The sequence below is a fragment of the Microcaecilia unicolor genome, chromosome 6 (assembly GCF_901765095.1).
Source record: "Microcaecilia unicolor chromosome 6, aMicUni1.1, whole genome shotgun sequence".
NCBI lineage: Eukaryota > Metazoa > Chordata > Amphibia > Gymnophiona > Siphonopidae > Microcaecilia > Microcaecilia unicolor.
In genome coordinates this window covers 196,005,366-196,022,590 of record NC_044036.1, presented here as the reverse complement: position 1 = coordinate 196,022,590, position 17,225 = coordinate 196,005,366, and the positions used below count along the sequence as shown (strand labels likewise).

The following is a 17,225-nucleotide window of genomic DNA, read 5'->3' as shown; positions in this document are numbered from 1 at the left end:
GTCTCGCTGCACCCTACGCCTGGAATAAACTTCCTGAGCCCCTACGTCTTGCCCCATCCTTGGCCACCTTTAAATCTAGACTGAAAGCCCACCTCTTTAACATTGCTTTTGACTCGTAACCACTTGTAACCACTCGCCTCCACCTACCCTCCTCTCTTCCTTCCCGTTCACATTAATTGATTTGATTTGCTTACTTTATTTATTTTTTGTCTATTAGATTGTAAGCTCTTTGAGCAGGGACTGTCTTTCTTCTATGTTTGTGCAGCGCTGCGTATGCCTTGTAGCGCTATAGAAATGCTAAATAGTAGTAGTAGTAGTAGGAGACCTCCCTCCTCCAAGGTAGCACAGGGGCTACCATACTGGAGGTGGGACTTCTCTACAACATCCCTGTAGGTCTCCTCTTTGTACCTCTCTGTCTTCCTCAGCTCCACCAAGTCTGCTACTTTAGCCTCAAGAGAACGGACACGTTCTCTGAGAGCTAGGAGCTCTTTGCATTGGGCACACACATATGGCATCTCACCAACTTGGAGATAATCATACATGTGACACTCCATGCAAAAGACTAGATAGCACCCCTCTCGCTGCTGGACTGCTGACTCTATCTTAGTTTTTGAGTTTTTCAATAATTTAAAACTTGCTACAATATTAAGGATATTAGCCTAATATGAAAGTGTATTTTAGTTTATATAGTATATTGTATGATTTATTTAGTGTTTCCTTCTTAGATGTAAGAGCACTCCTCGCTTGTTACTCTAATTACAATAACTGACACGGAAGAAATATCTGGGCTCAGAGGGAATTCTGAAACCCCTTGTGCACAAAACAAACAGCTTCATACAAGACTCCACAGACTTTCTGAATAAATTGAAAAATATCAAGCAATTACCATTGAACACCCTTCTGGTCACAATGGATGTAGAATCACTATACAGCAACATTCACCATGTGGATGGCATAGCTGCATATGGGAGACTCCTAAAAACACCCACACTGGACCATCAATACTCACCAGAAACTATTACAAAATTAATCAAATTTATTTTAACTCACAACTACCTCCACTTTAACAATGATATCTATCTACAAATAATGGGCACTGCGATGGGAACCAGGACAGCACCCCAATATGCCAACCTTTTTATGGCTGAGCTGGAAGAGACATTTCTGAATACATACCAGACCAAGCCTCTAAAATACTACCAGTACATCGATGACATTTTAATGATTTGGACAGAGGGAGAAGAAACTCTGAAACAATTTTACTATCCCTTCAATATATACCATCCTACAATCAGATTCAAAATTGACTACTCCCCAGAAAAAGTCAATTTGTTTGGACATCACGGTCTCAGTCAGAGATGGCTATATACAAACATCTATATACAAGATACCAACAGACAGATGCAGCTATCTCCACAGCTCCAGCTTCCACCCTTCACATATAAAGAGATCCATTATTTACAGCCAAGCGACAAGATATCACTGTATCTGCTCTGACTCAAGGGACAGAGACAGACACCTTGAAATCCTGACTGCATCCTTCGAACGGAAAGGCTACACCCCCAAAATAATCTCCAAAAATATTGCCTCCTCCCTCAAAACACCCAGGGAAAATCTGCTACAGTACAAAGAAAAAAAGAAGCCACAGACAGAATCCCCCTTATAGTGACATACAACCCAGAGCTGGAAAAATTAAGAAAAATCATAAAAGATCTTCAGCTTCTACTCCAGGAGGATGAATTACTGAAAGAGATATTCCCATCCCCACCAGTGCTTGCTTTCCGACAGCCAACCAACGTAAAGCACAAGCTAATCAGAAGTAAACTCCCAACACACTAAAAAAGAAGAGAATGGCATACATCCTTGCAGTATATCAAGCTGCAAGCTATGCCAAAACATTTCACAGGACCCCACAGTCATTCACAAAGGAAAAATATTCAACATAAAGGAATCTTTTACATGCTCATCTTCCAATGTGATATATCATTCAGTGTAAAAAATGTGACGAAGGATGCTATATTGGAGAAACAAGCCAGATGCTAAAGACAAGATTTAATTTACATAGACATCACATGAAGAATGCCAGTGCCAGCCAGGATTCCACCTCTGTAGGACAGCATTTTACAAAACCAGAACACTGTACCAGTGATTTCATAGTAAGAATCCTAAAAGGTAACTTTAAAACAATACAGGAATGTAAGACCTTTGAAGTCAGAATGATTGAACAGGGCTTAACAAGGATCTGGGTTTTCTGGCCCATTATAAACCATAAAGTAGTATTGCTTTGTTTGTCACCCTCCTCTCACCTATCCACCCCCATCCTGGTAGACTATCACTGAAATGCATTGATGTTCCCATGCATATCTCCTACCCACCCCCACCCTGTTAGATTGTTACTGAAATGCTTTGATGTTTCACTTATATATACTGTCATCTACCACATTTGCTTATTTCCAATCTGACGAAGAAGGACAACCTTCGAAAGCTAATCAAGAAATGTATTAAGTTATGTTCAATAAAAAAGGTATGATCTTATTTTCTTTTCCATGTTTTATTTTGTTTTATTTCTTTTGATTTTCTTTAAAATTGGACTAACACGGCTACCACACCTCTCTACTCAATAACTGACTATAAATGAAGAGTTGTCCTAGGGGTGGGCGGGAAGGCTAAACTAGATCCTGCAGTGTCTGCTAGATTCTATCTGTTAATGCTGTGGTACAAAGTTTTTAAAACTAAGTGGAAAAGTCTATGGAGATTAGTTGATAAAATTTGCTTTTTATATTTTTATTTTGCCTATCATTAACCTACAATTCCTCCTTTAAACCCCAATCTTTAAGTTCCCAAAGCACAAAGCAAAATAATGTTCACTTACCAGAGAAATGTCCTCTTCTTTCGGAAAGCAGAAGCTCAGATGCTTGGGGAGGGACTGAAATCTTTGGTTCGGACTGTGGCTTTTTCTGAAGTAATTCCTATGCTGGGGAGGAGAGAGGAAAGACTACGCAAAACAGAGGAATTCAATAAGTGGCTTGAGTTTTGGTGTAAAAATAAATAAATAAATAAATAAATAGGAGAATGGGTTAATACGTGGAAAAATAACAGGTTTGTACTGTAATAATGGGCTACATCTTTCTGTGATGGGAAAAAAGGATCCTTGGGGAGAATATTAAAAGTATTCACTTCTTTGACCCTGGTCAAGTCACTTAACCCTCCATTGTCCCAGGTACAAAATCAGATCGTGAGCCCACTAGGGAGAGAAAAAGTACCTGCATATAGTATATATAAACCACTTTGGTTGTACTCACAGAAAGGTGGGATATCAAATCCATGACCCTTTATTGTTTATTGAATTTTTCTATACTGATATCAATTGCACAGCAAGTCAAATTGGTTAACAATATATAAAATAAAAATAAAAAAACTCAATTAAAGAAAGGAAAGAACACAATACATCATTAACAAAAACCCAAGTCAATCATTACAGCCATACCAGGGCAGTCATTTTCAGCAACACTCACAACCTTTGCATGTATGATATTCAGCAAAACACGCTTCGAAAGTGCCAAACCCCTCCAAGAAAAGTTGCATTGGCTCCCAATCAAAGAACGGATCATCTTCATAATCTGCACCTTAGTCCACAAAATCATATACGGCGTAGTCCCAGGATACATGACAGACCTTATAGCCTTACCAATAAGAAACAAAGTCAGATCGACACTACCCAAATTGCAAAGGACTGAAATACAAAACAACTTACGCAGCTGACTTCTCCTACATAAGTGCACAACTATGGAATGGGCTCCCAAAAGCTGTAAAAACAATACACAAGCACTTGAACTTCAGGAAATCAGTAAAAAACCAACCTCTTTAAAAAGGTCTACCCCAACGACCCCACGTAACCCTCTTCACCTACCAACACAGCATGACTATGATCGAACAGGACATCACGCAATCTTCATCCATTCCGACCCTCCACTTATACCTCATACGATCACTATACAACTTTGTATTTGTTATCCACCGACTGGGCAAACGCCTTTGGTGGTACTATGTAAGCCACATTGAGCCTGCAAATAGGTGGGAAAATGTGGGGTACAAATGCTAAAAATAAATAAAATAGCACCAAGTCAAAAAAGAGGAGTAGTGTGATCAACAGGACTCTTAAAAGATTCAAGGAGACATAATAATTATGTAAAAGTCTTTAATCAATACTGAAGAAGGACTCGACGTGGCACTGCGTTTCAGAGAAGTGCCTGCATCAGTAGTCTAAAACACAACAGATAAAAACAATAAATACAGTTACATAAAAATAAATACAATCACATAGAAAATAATAAGGAAATGGAGTCTATGAGATAAAATAAGCATTGAGAATATTGCATGAATGTATACCCATATGTTCTGGTTAACATAGCATGGAAATAGGAACAAGGAATAATAAATGAGCCTAAAGGGGTAAAGGAAGTAACAAAAGATTAAAAAATTATAAGTAACAGATAATAAATTACTATGCATGAAGATATGAAAGAGAATGAATTAAAAAACTAACCTGTGTGTGGTTAAAAAATGCACAAGAAGGGAAACAAACAGGGTCAAGTCTGAAAAAAATGTATAATACAAAATTACAAAAATTACAAATGAAGTGAAGGATAATTCAAGAGCCATAAAAATGTATACAGTGGGAGAGATGAAATGTATAAACCATACCTTTAGAAAGACTAATGATGCTGATAGACCATTAAGGGTCACAGTGGCAGCAACACATGTTGTATACTTTAGGTTCCATCTCTTATGATATGAACAGCTTTAGTAAATTTTAAAAGTCAGTCTATGCTTCTGTAATTGGAAATAATGTGACTGTGACTTATGATGTTTTATTTATGCTAAGTGATCACATATTCTTGACTTTTCTGCAGCAAAGGACAAAGGGGAGAAGAAGTTATTTGGCTTTGCTTTCACTCCACTGATGAGAGATGACGGCACTACGCTTGCAGATGATACCCATGAATTGTATGTCTATAAGGTATGGTGCGGCATGTTACAGAGTTGCTCCTGTGCAACAAACAGAAAGAATATGGATCTATGCAAAGTGATGGGGCCAAGAAAAGGGATCTCAAATAGAGAAGTATAGCTCGGATTATTAAATAGTAATATCTTATATGTGCATTAAAAAGAAATCCTAAGGTAGGAAGTGCATACTCTAGATATGCATTTCTTTTTCATCTATATAGCTAACGTTTTATATAGGTAATTTTTATTTTATTTTATATATTCTGAAATACCACATACTCTGTGTGATTCCCCAGGGTTCACCCATCTCTCCTATCTTATTCATCATATATATGACGCTTTGAGTCAGGTTTTTCTGCCTTGAAATTACAGTTTTATTCCTATTTAGATGATATGTTTATTTTGGTCCCAAAATCTGATGATCATCTTACTGTGTCAAAGGTTGCCTCCTGTATTTCGCTCATTGAACATCACAGTTCATTCATGGTTTTAAATTAAACAAGGACAAGACAAAATAGGTACTGTAACAATCAGTTTCTGAAACTTTTAAAATCTTCAATGACTTGTCCTGAAAGGCTGAGCGCATTGTTAAAATACTGGACTTTATTCTGGACTATACTTTTTTTGAACCACAAATGAGTTATATTAAGGAAGAATTCTTTAAGCTTCAATTGTTGTGTAATGTTTGTCATTATTTTGACAGAGAACATTTCACTGTATTAGTTCAGGCCATCGCTCTATTCTGCTTAGTTTATTGTAACAGTTTGTATTTGTCTATCACTGTTAAATTACATAGTAACATAGTAATGAAGGCAGAAAAAGACCTGCATGGTCCATCCAGTCTGCCCAACAAGACAAACTCATATGTGCTACTTTTTGTGTATACCTTACCTTGATTTGTATCTGCCATTTTCAGGGCACAGACCGTAGAAGTCTGCCCAGCACTATCTCCGCCTCCCAACCAACAGCCATGCCTCCCCCCACCGGCTCTGCCACCCAATCTCCGCTAAGCTTCTGAGGATCCATTCCTTCTGAATAGGATTCCTTTATGTTTATCCCACGCATGTTTGAATTCCGTTACCGTTTTCTTCTCCACCACCTCCTGCGGGAGGGCATTCCAAGCATCCATCACTCTCTCCGTGAAAAAAATACTTCCTGATATTTTTCTTGAGTCTGCCCCCCTTCAATCTCATTTCATGTCCTCTAGATCTACCGCCTTCCCATCTAGGTTCATTTGCGGATTAATACCTTTCAAATATTTGAACATCTGTATCATATCACCCCTGTTTCTCCTTTCCTCCAGGGTATACATGTTCAGGTCAGCAAGTCTCTCATACTTCTTGTAATGCAAATCCCATACCATTCTTGTAGCTTTTCTTTGCACCGCTTCAATTCTTTTTACATCCTTAGCAAGATACGGCCTCCAAAACTGAGCACAGTACTCCAGGTGGGGCCTCACCAACAACTTATACACAGGGGCATTAATACCTCTTTTCTTCTGCTGGTCACACCTCTCTATACAGCCTAGAAACCTTCTAGCTATGACCACCTCCTTGTCACACTGTTTTGTCGCCTTCAGATCCTCAGATACTATCACCCCAAGATCCCTCTCCCCATCCGTACATATCAGACTCTAACCACCTAACACATACGTCTCCCGTGGATTTCTACTCCCTAAGTGCATCACTTTGCATTTTTTCGCATTGAATTTTAATTGCCAAACCTTAGACCATTCTTCTAGCTTCCGCAGATCCTTTTTTCATGTTTTCCACTCCCTCCGGGGTGTCCACTCTGTTACAGATCTTAGTATCATCCGCAAAAAGGCAAACTAGCTTCTAACCCTTCGGCAATGTCACTCACAAATATATTGAACAGAATCGGCCCCAGCACCGATCCCTGAGGCACTCCACTACTCACCTTTCCCTCATCCAAGCGAATTCCATTAACCACCACCCTCTGGCGTTAACCGGTTCATAAGAAAGTATCAGTATTCCGAACATTTACACATGCATGTGAGAAGGGATCAGCAAAAAATAGAAGAATGGTCTAATGTTCGGCAATTAAAATTTAATTCAAAGGAAATGCAGAGTGATGCTTTTGTGGAGTAGAAATCCAAGGAACCATATATCTTAGGAGGTGAGAGGCTGATATGCAGAGACAGGGAGAGAAACCTGGGGTGATGGTGACAGAGGATCTTAAAGCAATAAAACAGTGTAACATGGCCATGGCTGTAGACAGAAGGTTGCTAGGCTGCATCCAGAGAAGCATAAGCAGCAGAAGAAAGGAGGTGTTGATGTCATAAGTACATAAGTATTGCCATACTGGGACTGACCAAAGGTCCATCAAAGAGTGGCCAATCCAGGTCACAAGTACCTGGCAAGATCCCAAAACGGTACAACACATTTTATGCTGCTTATCTTAGAAATAAGCAGTGGATTTTCTCAAAGTCCATTTTAATAATGTCTTATGGAGTTTTCTTTTAGGAAGCTATCCAAACCTTTTTTTAAACCCTGCTAAGTTAGCTTCTTTCTATATTCTCTGGCAACGAATTCCAGAGTTTAATTGCACGTTGAGTGAAGAAATATTTTCTCTGATTTGTTTTAAATGTACTACTTTTTAGCTTCATTGCATGCCCCCTAGTCCTAGTTTTTTTTGGAAAGAGTAAACAAGCGATTCATGTCTACCTGTTCCACTCCACTCATTATTTTATAGACCTCTATCATATCTCCCCTCAGCCGTCTTTTCTCCAAGCTGAAGAGCCCTAGCCGCTTTAGCCTTTCCTCATAGGGAAGTCATCCCATCCCCTTTATCACTTTCATTTCCCTTCTCTGTACCTTTTCTAATTCCACTTTATCTTTAGATGCAGCAACCAGAATTGAGTTCAGTATTTGAGGTGCAGTCACACCATAGAGTGATACAGAGGCATTATAACGTCCTCATTTTTGTTTTCCTTTCCTAATAATATCTAACATTCTATTTGCTTTCTTAGCCACTGCCGCACACTGAACAGAGAGTTTCAACATATCAAGTCTCTGGTGAGGCCCCACCTGGAGTTGTTTTGGAGGCCATATTTTGCTAAAGATGTAGAAAGATTCAAAGTGGTCCAAAGGAAGGTGACAGAATTTCCTAGAGGCATTGGACTATCCACATGTGGATGGAAAGACATCCACATGTGGATGGAAAGACAACTACCATATACAGGTTGACATTTGGAATACACACTATGGCACAACTAAAAAAATGCTCACCTTGGTTTTCACCAGAACTTCGGATCCTTAAACGCAATGGATTAAAACTGGAAGGGAGATGGCGTTAAATCTCACCTGGATAAAGACAGGCTAAACTGCTGTAGGAAGCACACATCAAAGTACCGCTAAGCAACAAAAAAACAATATTGTACATAAGTATTGCCATACTGGGAAAGACCAAAGGTCCATCAAGCCCAGCATCCTGTTTTCAACAGTGGCCAATCTAGGTCATAAATACCTGGCAAGATCCCCAAAAAGTACAAAACATTTTATACTGCTTATCCCAGAAATAGTGGATTTTCCTAAGTCCATTTAATAGTGGTCTATGGACTTTCCCTTTAGGAAGCTGTCCAAACCTTTTTTAAACTCTGCTAAGCTAACTGCCCCTACATTCTCTGGCAACGAATTCCAGAGCCCAATTACACGTTGAGTGAAGAAACATTTTCTCCGATTCGTTTTAAATTTACTACATTGTAGCTTCATCACATGTCCCCTACTCCCTACTCCTAGTATTTTTGGAAAGCATAAACAGACTCTTCACATCTACCCGTTCAACTCCACTCATTATTTTATAGACCTCTATCATATGTCCCCTCAGCTGCCTTTTCTCCAAGCTGAAGAGCCCTAGCCGCTTTAGGCTTTCCTCATAGGGAAGTTGTCCCATCCCCTTTATCAATTTTGTCGCCCTTCTCTGTACCTTTTCTAATTCCACTTTATCTTTTTTGAGATGCGGTGACCAGAATTGAACACAATATTTGAGGTGCGGTCGTACCATGGAGCGATAAAAAGGCATTATAACATCCTCATTTTTGTTTTCCATTCTTTTCCTAATAATACCTAACATTCTATTTGCTTTCTTAGCGACAGCATCACACTGAGCAGAAGGTTTCAATGTATCATCAACAACAACACCTAGATCCCTTTCTTGGTCCTTGACTCCTAATGAGGAACCTTGCATAACGTAGCTATAATTCGGGTTCCTCTTTCCCATATGCATCACTTTGCACTTGCTCACATTAAACGTCATCTGCCATTTAGACGCCCAGTCGCGTAAGGTCCTCTTCTAATTTTTCACAATCCTCCCACGATTTAACGACTTTGAATAACTTTGTGTCATCAGCAAATTTAATCACCTCACTAATTACTCGCATCTCTAGGTCATTTATAAATATGTTAAAAAGCAGCAGTCCCAGCACAGACCCCTGGGGAACCCCACTAACTACCCTTCTCCATTGAGAATACTGACCATTTAACCCTACTCTCTGTTTTCTATCTTTTAATCAGTTTTTAATCCACAAAAGAACACTACCTCCTATCCCGTGACTCTCCAATTTTCTCTGGAGTCTTTCATGAGGTACTTTGTCAAACGCCTTCTGAAAATCCAGATACACAATATCAATTGGCTCATCTTTATCCAGATGTACACTGCCTTGAGTGAATTCCTTCAAAAAGGCGGTAAATAAATCCTAATAAATAAACATGATATGGGGCTTGCACCATAAGAGGTATAAGAAGAGACTGAAAGACCTGAATATGTATAGCGTAGAGGAAAGAAGGGACAGGGGGAGATATTGATGCAGATGTTTAAGTACTTGAAAGGTATTAATATAGAAACAAATCTTTTCCAGAGAAGGGGAAATGGTAATACTAGAAGACATGAGCTGAGGTTGCGGAGTGGTAGACTTGCAGTAATGTCAGGAAATTCTTTTTCATGGAGAGGGTGGTCGATACCTGAAATGCCCACCCGAGGGAGGTAGTAGAGACAAAAACAGTGACGGAATTCAAAAAACCTTTCTACGGTATCTGGTTTCTCAGTAAACGCGATTTACTACAATCAACCTCTGGAGTTTCCTTTCCTTGGTTGACCTACGTCCCTTCACCACTACTTTGGTGGTCTAGAAGAAGTAATGTCAAGCTGTGACCTACTATTGGTTCCTCAGCTAAGAGCTGGCACCATGCTATTAGATACTGAATTTTGGTAGCTTGCAATAATAAGAGTAAGGCATACTTGTGCAAATGAATGGCTACATATATGCCTTGAATAGAATGATGTTGAATGTATCTGGAGCAAAACAAACGGGAAGAAAAAAAAACTCTTCTCGTCAATCCACTGAAAAAGTCCAACAGTGAAGGTAAAAGAAGACACGCTTAGAATACTGGAAAAAAAGAAGTTTTTAATATCGTTGTATACTATTCTAAGTATGTCTTCTTTTACCTCCACTGTTGACTTTTCCATTGGAATGAATCTGGGGAGTAGCGTGGACCTGTGGGGCACTAAAAAGTTTAGGGTAATGGATTTGCTAGCCAGATAAAACACAGTGGTGCCAAGCAACATGGCTCAAATGAAGCCATTATGTATGTCAGACATTAATAATGACTCTAGTCTCTGCTGGCATCATTTGCATGTGCCATGTCAGGAATTGTTCCTCATGAAGAGAGATCAGTAGGGTAAGAGAATTCATAGTAGGGGGAATTAGAGAAGGGCCTGGGAAGGGTTTTAAAACATTTTGGGGCTCCAAGGTTAACCCAACTATTTTTAAACGAAACAAACAAATGAATTTTAGATTTTTATTTCACTTTAAAAACAAATTGTAACAAAATGGAAAATGTCATTTAAACTTCCTGTTTTGTTTTAAATGAAAGCACATCCTTTTAACTTTTATTGGAAGTTGAAGGGAGAGTGCCTTGTGATATGTGCTGTGGCTTAATTCTTAGATGCAAACCATACTTCCTAGATTGCAGGTGATGCCATGTGTTCCAGGGTTAGGCCTCTTGTCTGCTTTGCAAGAAAGAGCAGAATCTGTTCAGGTGAAAAATAATCACACATAAGAAGGTAAATCGTTTCCTTATTCCTGCAGTGTGATGAGAGCAGTACCTTCAATAACCACGCACTCTACCTGGGCTTACCCTGCAGCAGGGAGGATTTCAACGGCTGTCCTAACATTCCTTCCAGCCTCATCTTTCAGCGCAGCACCAAAGAATCCTTCTGGATATCCACTCAACTCTCCTCCACCAAACTCACCCAGAATGGTATAGTATCCATCACTTCATAATACCTATATACAGTGTGGAAAGTTCCTAGCTGGGATCATGGCTGCCTGAAGCTGAGAGTAGTGCAGGTCTGGGGCCAAGGAGCTGCCACTATACCAACCTCGGAACCAAAAAGAGTAGCTGGTGCCCAGTGGCTTGGTTCAAACAGTATACCTCAAAATGTTGAAGCTGGGACTCCATAATACTAAAATGTGGTAAAGTTTAGCACTTCCCAGTGATTGCCCAAATTACTGCATAGCAGTGACGTACCTAGGTTGGCTGCCACCCTGGGTGGGTCGCCTTTACACCCCCCTGCTCGGCACATCACCCCCATCTCAATGCTTACACCCCCCTCTTGCTGCATCTCTCCCCCTGAAGCATATCACCCACCTCCCCTCCTCCGAAGCGAATCATCCTCATCACCTCGGGGTTCAAGGAGCAGTCATGCAGCTGTCTGCTCCACCGGTCCCCTGCCCCGGAACAGGAAGTAACGTCAGAGGGGGCAGGGAACTGGTGAAGCCAACAGCTGCAAGACTGCTCTGTGCGCCCCTTTGCTGCCTGCACCCAGGACGGACCGCCCCCCACCTCCCCACCCTTGATGCACCCCTGCTGCACAGTAAGAGCAAACCCTATGAAGTGAGGCATTCCCAGGATCAGGAAAAGTCTTTATCCTGAGGTATGCACTTAGTAATTGTATTCACTCAGTCTGCATCGGTGCGTGTTAAGACTCCATTTACTAACTGCAAAGTACAGTTCATACCCATTTGTAACTCCATTTAAGGGTAATGCATTTCTTATACGACCTTGCTGTGGTACAACCAAAGTGGTTTACATATCACATTCAGGCACTTTGCAGTTTTGTGCATTAATTATTTATTTATTGCATTTGTATCCCACATTTTCCTACTGTACGGCAGGTTCAGTGTGGTTTACGTGTTGCTGCAGCCATGAACTTGTTGGGACAATTGAGGGTGGATGGAGTGATATAGCCATTGGTTGAGGAGAATGCTGGCAGAAAAGATAGAGGGCTTGTGGGGAACTGTCTAGAAGTAGGCAAATTAGAAGGAAAAATAATGTTTTTTACCTGGATCCTAAAAAAAGTTATTCAAGCTGGCACCAAGTTTTTCCAAATATTTTCCAGCACTATAAAACTAGAAGACCTTCAGCTTGCTTGTGTGTGTGTGTTTTTTTATGTTCACATTCATAGCTACTCGGTATACTAGTATATGCCTCCTAATTAGCTCACAAACATTTTTTTTTAAATTAGCATGCCTTATAAGAGTGACGTCTTGTGTAGCACATATCAGTACTGATGACATCTCGGTTGTATCACCTGACAGTTGTCTACTCAAGCTGAAAGCCACAGCAGCGATTCCCCCAGTCTTCAGCCCTGTGTTCTGATCCTCTCAGTTCAGACATGCCTCCAATCTAATCCCCCTGAGCACAAACCCCATTGTTCAAGCAGACCCCCAGTATGAACCTCCTAGCACAGCAGAGATCCTAACTCTCCCCCACCCCCTAATGACCTACCAGGAGTTGTCTGAGGTAGTCTGGTGGCCCAGAGTTGGGGAAGTTCCCCTCTGCTCCTGCCCCTGGACTGCATTGTTTTCAAAATGGTGCTGATGAAATATTTCAGTTGCTGATTATATGTGTTTTCAGCAAAAAAAACAAAATCATTTTTATTTTAAAGATTTTTCACTGCACATGATCAGGAAAGTTTTTGATATAAATATATACATAGTCAGTGGTGTAGCTTAGCCTGTCTCCCCTCCCCTTTGGTCCCAGGCCCCTCCAATATTATGGTAGTCAATACATGGCTGTCAGGGGTGCTCAAGCCCCACCAGCCAAAGAGTTTCAATGCTGGAGCTCTGCCTATGCTACCTGAGCATTAGGAAGTTGGCAGGGTGCCGGCACTTCCGCACCTGGTCAGTTTTTGTATTTGAACTGAGCATGCACGGAAGTGCTGGTATCTGAGGCTGGAGCAACCTGCCTGCTTCCCTGCTTCTTAGGCAGCACAAGCCAAGCTCTGGCAGCTAAACTTCAGCTGCTGGGGTTTAAGCATCCCCACCAGCAAAGGTATAATTTTGGATGGAGGGGGGCACAGCAGCAGTGGGGGAAGGGAAGACTGAGAGGTAATGCTTGGGTCCCTCCCCAACCCCCCCCCCCCCCCACACCCCAAATTCAACTTCTTTGCTTTTCCTTGTCTGTGCTCACCTCGCCCTCTGGTGGCCAGACCTGGTAGCTGCAGTGGACTGTCTGTTTACTGTCACCCGTTCCAGACTTCAGCCAAGTTCAGTCCAGATCTTCCGGGCTGCCAGAATTGCTTTCCTTGTTTGTACCAGAACAGCATCCGTAGTTGCCTTGTGATTGCTGCAGCTGACCTTTAGCAGCTGATGGGCTTTATTAATCACCTAGAACTTCTGTGTTTGCCTTTGCATCGTCTAAGGCCCCTGGTATGTGGGTGTGCTCTGTGCACTTCTGCCTAGTTCAGTTTTATTCTGAGTTCTTGCCTGGTTCTTGTTTGTTTGTTTGTGTGTAGTTGGCTTTGGTTTTATTGTTTAGTTCCTAGTCTTGTTTCTGGTCTGCATTTCCTTGTCTTGTGTCTGTGTTCTTTATTAGTGGCTGCTTGGCAGCTTTTAGTCCTGACTCCCTCCTGTCTGTGTTTCTGTCTTAGTGGCTGCCTGGCAGCTTGTAGTCTTGACTCTGTTGTGTGTTTTCTGTTGGTATCCAGTTTGTGTGTTTTCTGTTGGTATCCAGTTCCTGCCCAGTCCGGTAAGTCCTGCTGGCCGCCTGTACCCAGGGGCTCAACTCCTGGGGAAGGGTGGTCAAGTGCAGGTGAAGCCTTGCTCCAGTCCTGTGTTCCAGTCCAAGTGTTCTTGTCCAGTGTGTTTGTGCTTTGCTTATCCCTGTTTGTAGTCCCTGCTTTGTGTGTGTGTTAGCCCAGTGCTGGTTGGGGTGGTTTTGCCTGCCACTGCCACTCCTTGGCAGCGGCTCAAGGGCTCACAAACCTAGTTGCTGCTTTGAGACCTGACACTTTGATAGCTGGTTCAGGGAGGAGTTGGCTTGCTTGCTGCACTTCGGCATCGGGGGCAATTGTACCAGCCCCAGTACATCAGCCTTCCTCGGAGACCCAGGGTTTGCCTATGAATAGCCCCCAATGCTCTTGCCTTGAGTGGCATCGGAGTCTAGGCCAGCCCATTCAGTGATTCTGGTGGAGGAAGCTTCCCCAGGGTTGGGTGGCAGATCCATACCGTGGCACCCTGAGAGGCCTGGATGTCCATCCAGTAGACTGAGGCATGCAAGGACTCGTTTCTCTCAGGAAGAGTACTTTGGGTTGTGGGAGCCTGAGGGGGAGCCACACTACTTCACAGAGGAGAAGTTTTATGTTTTTAACTTCAAACCTGCCCCTTCTACAGGAGAGAAGGAAGTCTCCATCTTAGGCTCTCTCCTTTGCTGGCTTTGTCAAGGGGGATGGTGGCTGCCAACCCATTTAAGTTGGAGATTGAGGATGAGCCTAGGGCAGAGTTGGGACTGTGACTCTGCCCCTAGGGAGGCTGTCACTGTACCCCTCCATGCCATGATCTAAGATGCAGAGAAGATGCTCTCTGTGCAGGTGGTATCAAAGAAGGTGGACTCCATGTATAGGATCCAAAAAGTTCCCAGATTTGAGATGGCCAGTTGCCCCTCCACTCCATGGTACTCGAATCCGCTCTCAAGAGGGCTAGGAGTTCCAGGACTCATGCCTCAGCTCCCCTGGACAAGGAGGCCCCCAGACACTGGATTCCTTTGGGAGGAAAGTGTTTCAAGTCTCGGTTCTCATTTCCCACTACCAGACCTACCAGCTCTACATGAGCCTTTACTTGAAATCCACGTTGAAAAGTGTGCTAGACTTGAGAACACTCTCTGAAGCAGGCCGCAGAGTTTCGTCAGCTGGCTACAAAGCAGGAGGAGTGCAGGACCTATCTATCCAGGGGCACTTTTGATGTTGCGTCCAGACTCTCCGTTTTTGGTGTGGTGATACGTAGACTCTCATGGCTGTGCATCTCTGACCTGAAACTGGTGATTTAGATTGGCAGACATTCTGTTCCGAGTAGATAACATTTTGGGCACAAGGTGGAGGAGGTTGCAGATCTCATTAAGAAACATTCTGACACCATCAAGTGCCTCTCTCTCAGCAACCTCCTTCTTTAGCCATCTCCTCTCCGAGGTTTTTGACTGGGCCTGAAAGAATACTGCTCTCAAAGGCATAAGTTTACTCCTCCTCATCCTTCCCAATAGGCCCAACCCCAGCGATCTTGCTCTCGCCAGCTGTACACCCAGAAGACTCAGCAGGTTCTCCAGTCAAAGCATTTGAAGTACCTGACCTGGAAGGTCTTATTTATGTTGGCAGTCACTTCAGTTTACAGAGTCAGTGAGCTTCAGGCCCTAGTAGTGTATTCGCCTTACACAAAGTTTCATCATAACAGTTCTCCGCATGTACCCTAAGTTCATTCCTAAAATGATGTTGGAGTTCCCTCTTAACCAGTCCATTGTTCTGCCAACATTCTTCACAAAAAACATGCACACCCTAGTGAAAGTGCGTTGCACGCCTTGGACTTCAAGTGTGCCTTAGCCTTCTATCTAGAGCAGACTAAAGCCCATAGACAGTCCACCCAGTTTTTTGTTTCTTTTGATCCAAACAGGATTGGGGTAGCCATTGGCAAACGCACTTTATCCAGTTAGCTAGCACATTACATCTCTTTTGCTTATGCCCAGGCTGGGCTGACTCTGGAGGGTCACGTCACACCTACAAATATCAAAGCCATGGTTGCATCAGTAGCCCACTTTAGGTCTGCCTCTATTGAGATTTACAAAGCTGCAGCATGGTCCTCAGTCCAATCTCACTACTGCCTTGAGCAGAATATCCGACAGCTGCTTTGGTCACAGGGCCAGTGTTAAGGAGGAGGGGCAAACGGGCCCTACATCTTATTTTTCTCTTCTCTCCACCCCAATCTGGCATCTCCATCACCTTCCTGGTCTAACTTTAAAATGCATTTTGCCTTTCAGTGGGTCAGTGGCACAACAGCATTTCCTGCGGCTTCCGTGGTCTGCCTTACCTGTGACACAACTTCCTGTTTCCGTTTGGGTGGACTGCAGCAGAGAGTGCCGAGGAAGCTGCAGGCAGCATGTTGGAATTACTGCCGCACCAGCGAGCCCCTGTGAAGCAAAATACAATTTAAAGTTAGACCAAGAAGATGAGGGAGACACCAGATGGGGTGCAAAGAAGGGGAAAACATGCTGGCCCCTGGAGCAGCTGTTTTTGAAGGGGGTTCAGAGAGAGAAGGAAATGCTGGACCAAGGTGTTAGCAGGACAAAACACTGAGCTTCTGAAGTCTTTTTTTTTCCCTCTGATCAAATGTTTTTTGGAGTCAATGAACTTGGTATTGTTAAATTCAACTTATATTGTTTGTAATATAAATGTTTTAGGGTTTATCAACGTAGAGCCCTCTCAATTTCAATTTGTACTAAAGGTACTTCACAAGTAGCCTTCCAAAGGAATCATCATCAGTCCCATTTCAGTCTTTGTGCAAATTAACTCCATTTTTATCTAATATAATAATTTGCTCATTGAATGTTCAAATGTGTCTCACTGGGATCGTAACCTCTCCTGACATCACTGGCCCACGCTAGAACCCTGCTTGCCTGATGTCAGGAGATGTTGCTACTCCTAGCAGGGAGGCGGGAAGCGCACGACGATGAGAGGGCAGACATGTTGCTCTCGAGGAGCCGCTCCTCCAAAGTTCTGTGGCTGCCTGGGTTTGTAACAGGCCCCGCCCGCGCGTAAAAACGTCGTGATGTCAGAGGACAGGGCCTGTAATGAACCCTCTCTCTCTCTCTATCTAAGCCAAACGAAACCACCTTCCCACGAGGTCACAGCCCCCGGAACCCCCCTCGAAGTCG

At 42.6% G+C, this 17,225-nt stretch overlaps 1 protein-coding gene across 1 annotated transcript in view; it reads left to right on the top strand.

The window, feature by feature from the left end:
- Positions 1–17,225, top strand: part of DOCK3 (dedicator of cytokinesis 3) — an 873,576-nt gene that overhangs the window by 279,964 nt on the left and 576,387 nt on the right. The window contains exons 17-18 of the mRNA XM_030206787.1: positions 4,914–5,020; positions 11,114–11,285. Of these exons, the coding sequence (XP_030062647.1) occupies positions 4,914–5,020; positions 11,114–11,285 (279 nt within the window). The remainder of the gene's footprint in view (positions 1–4,913; positions 5,021–11,113; positions 11,286–17,225) is intronic.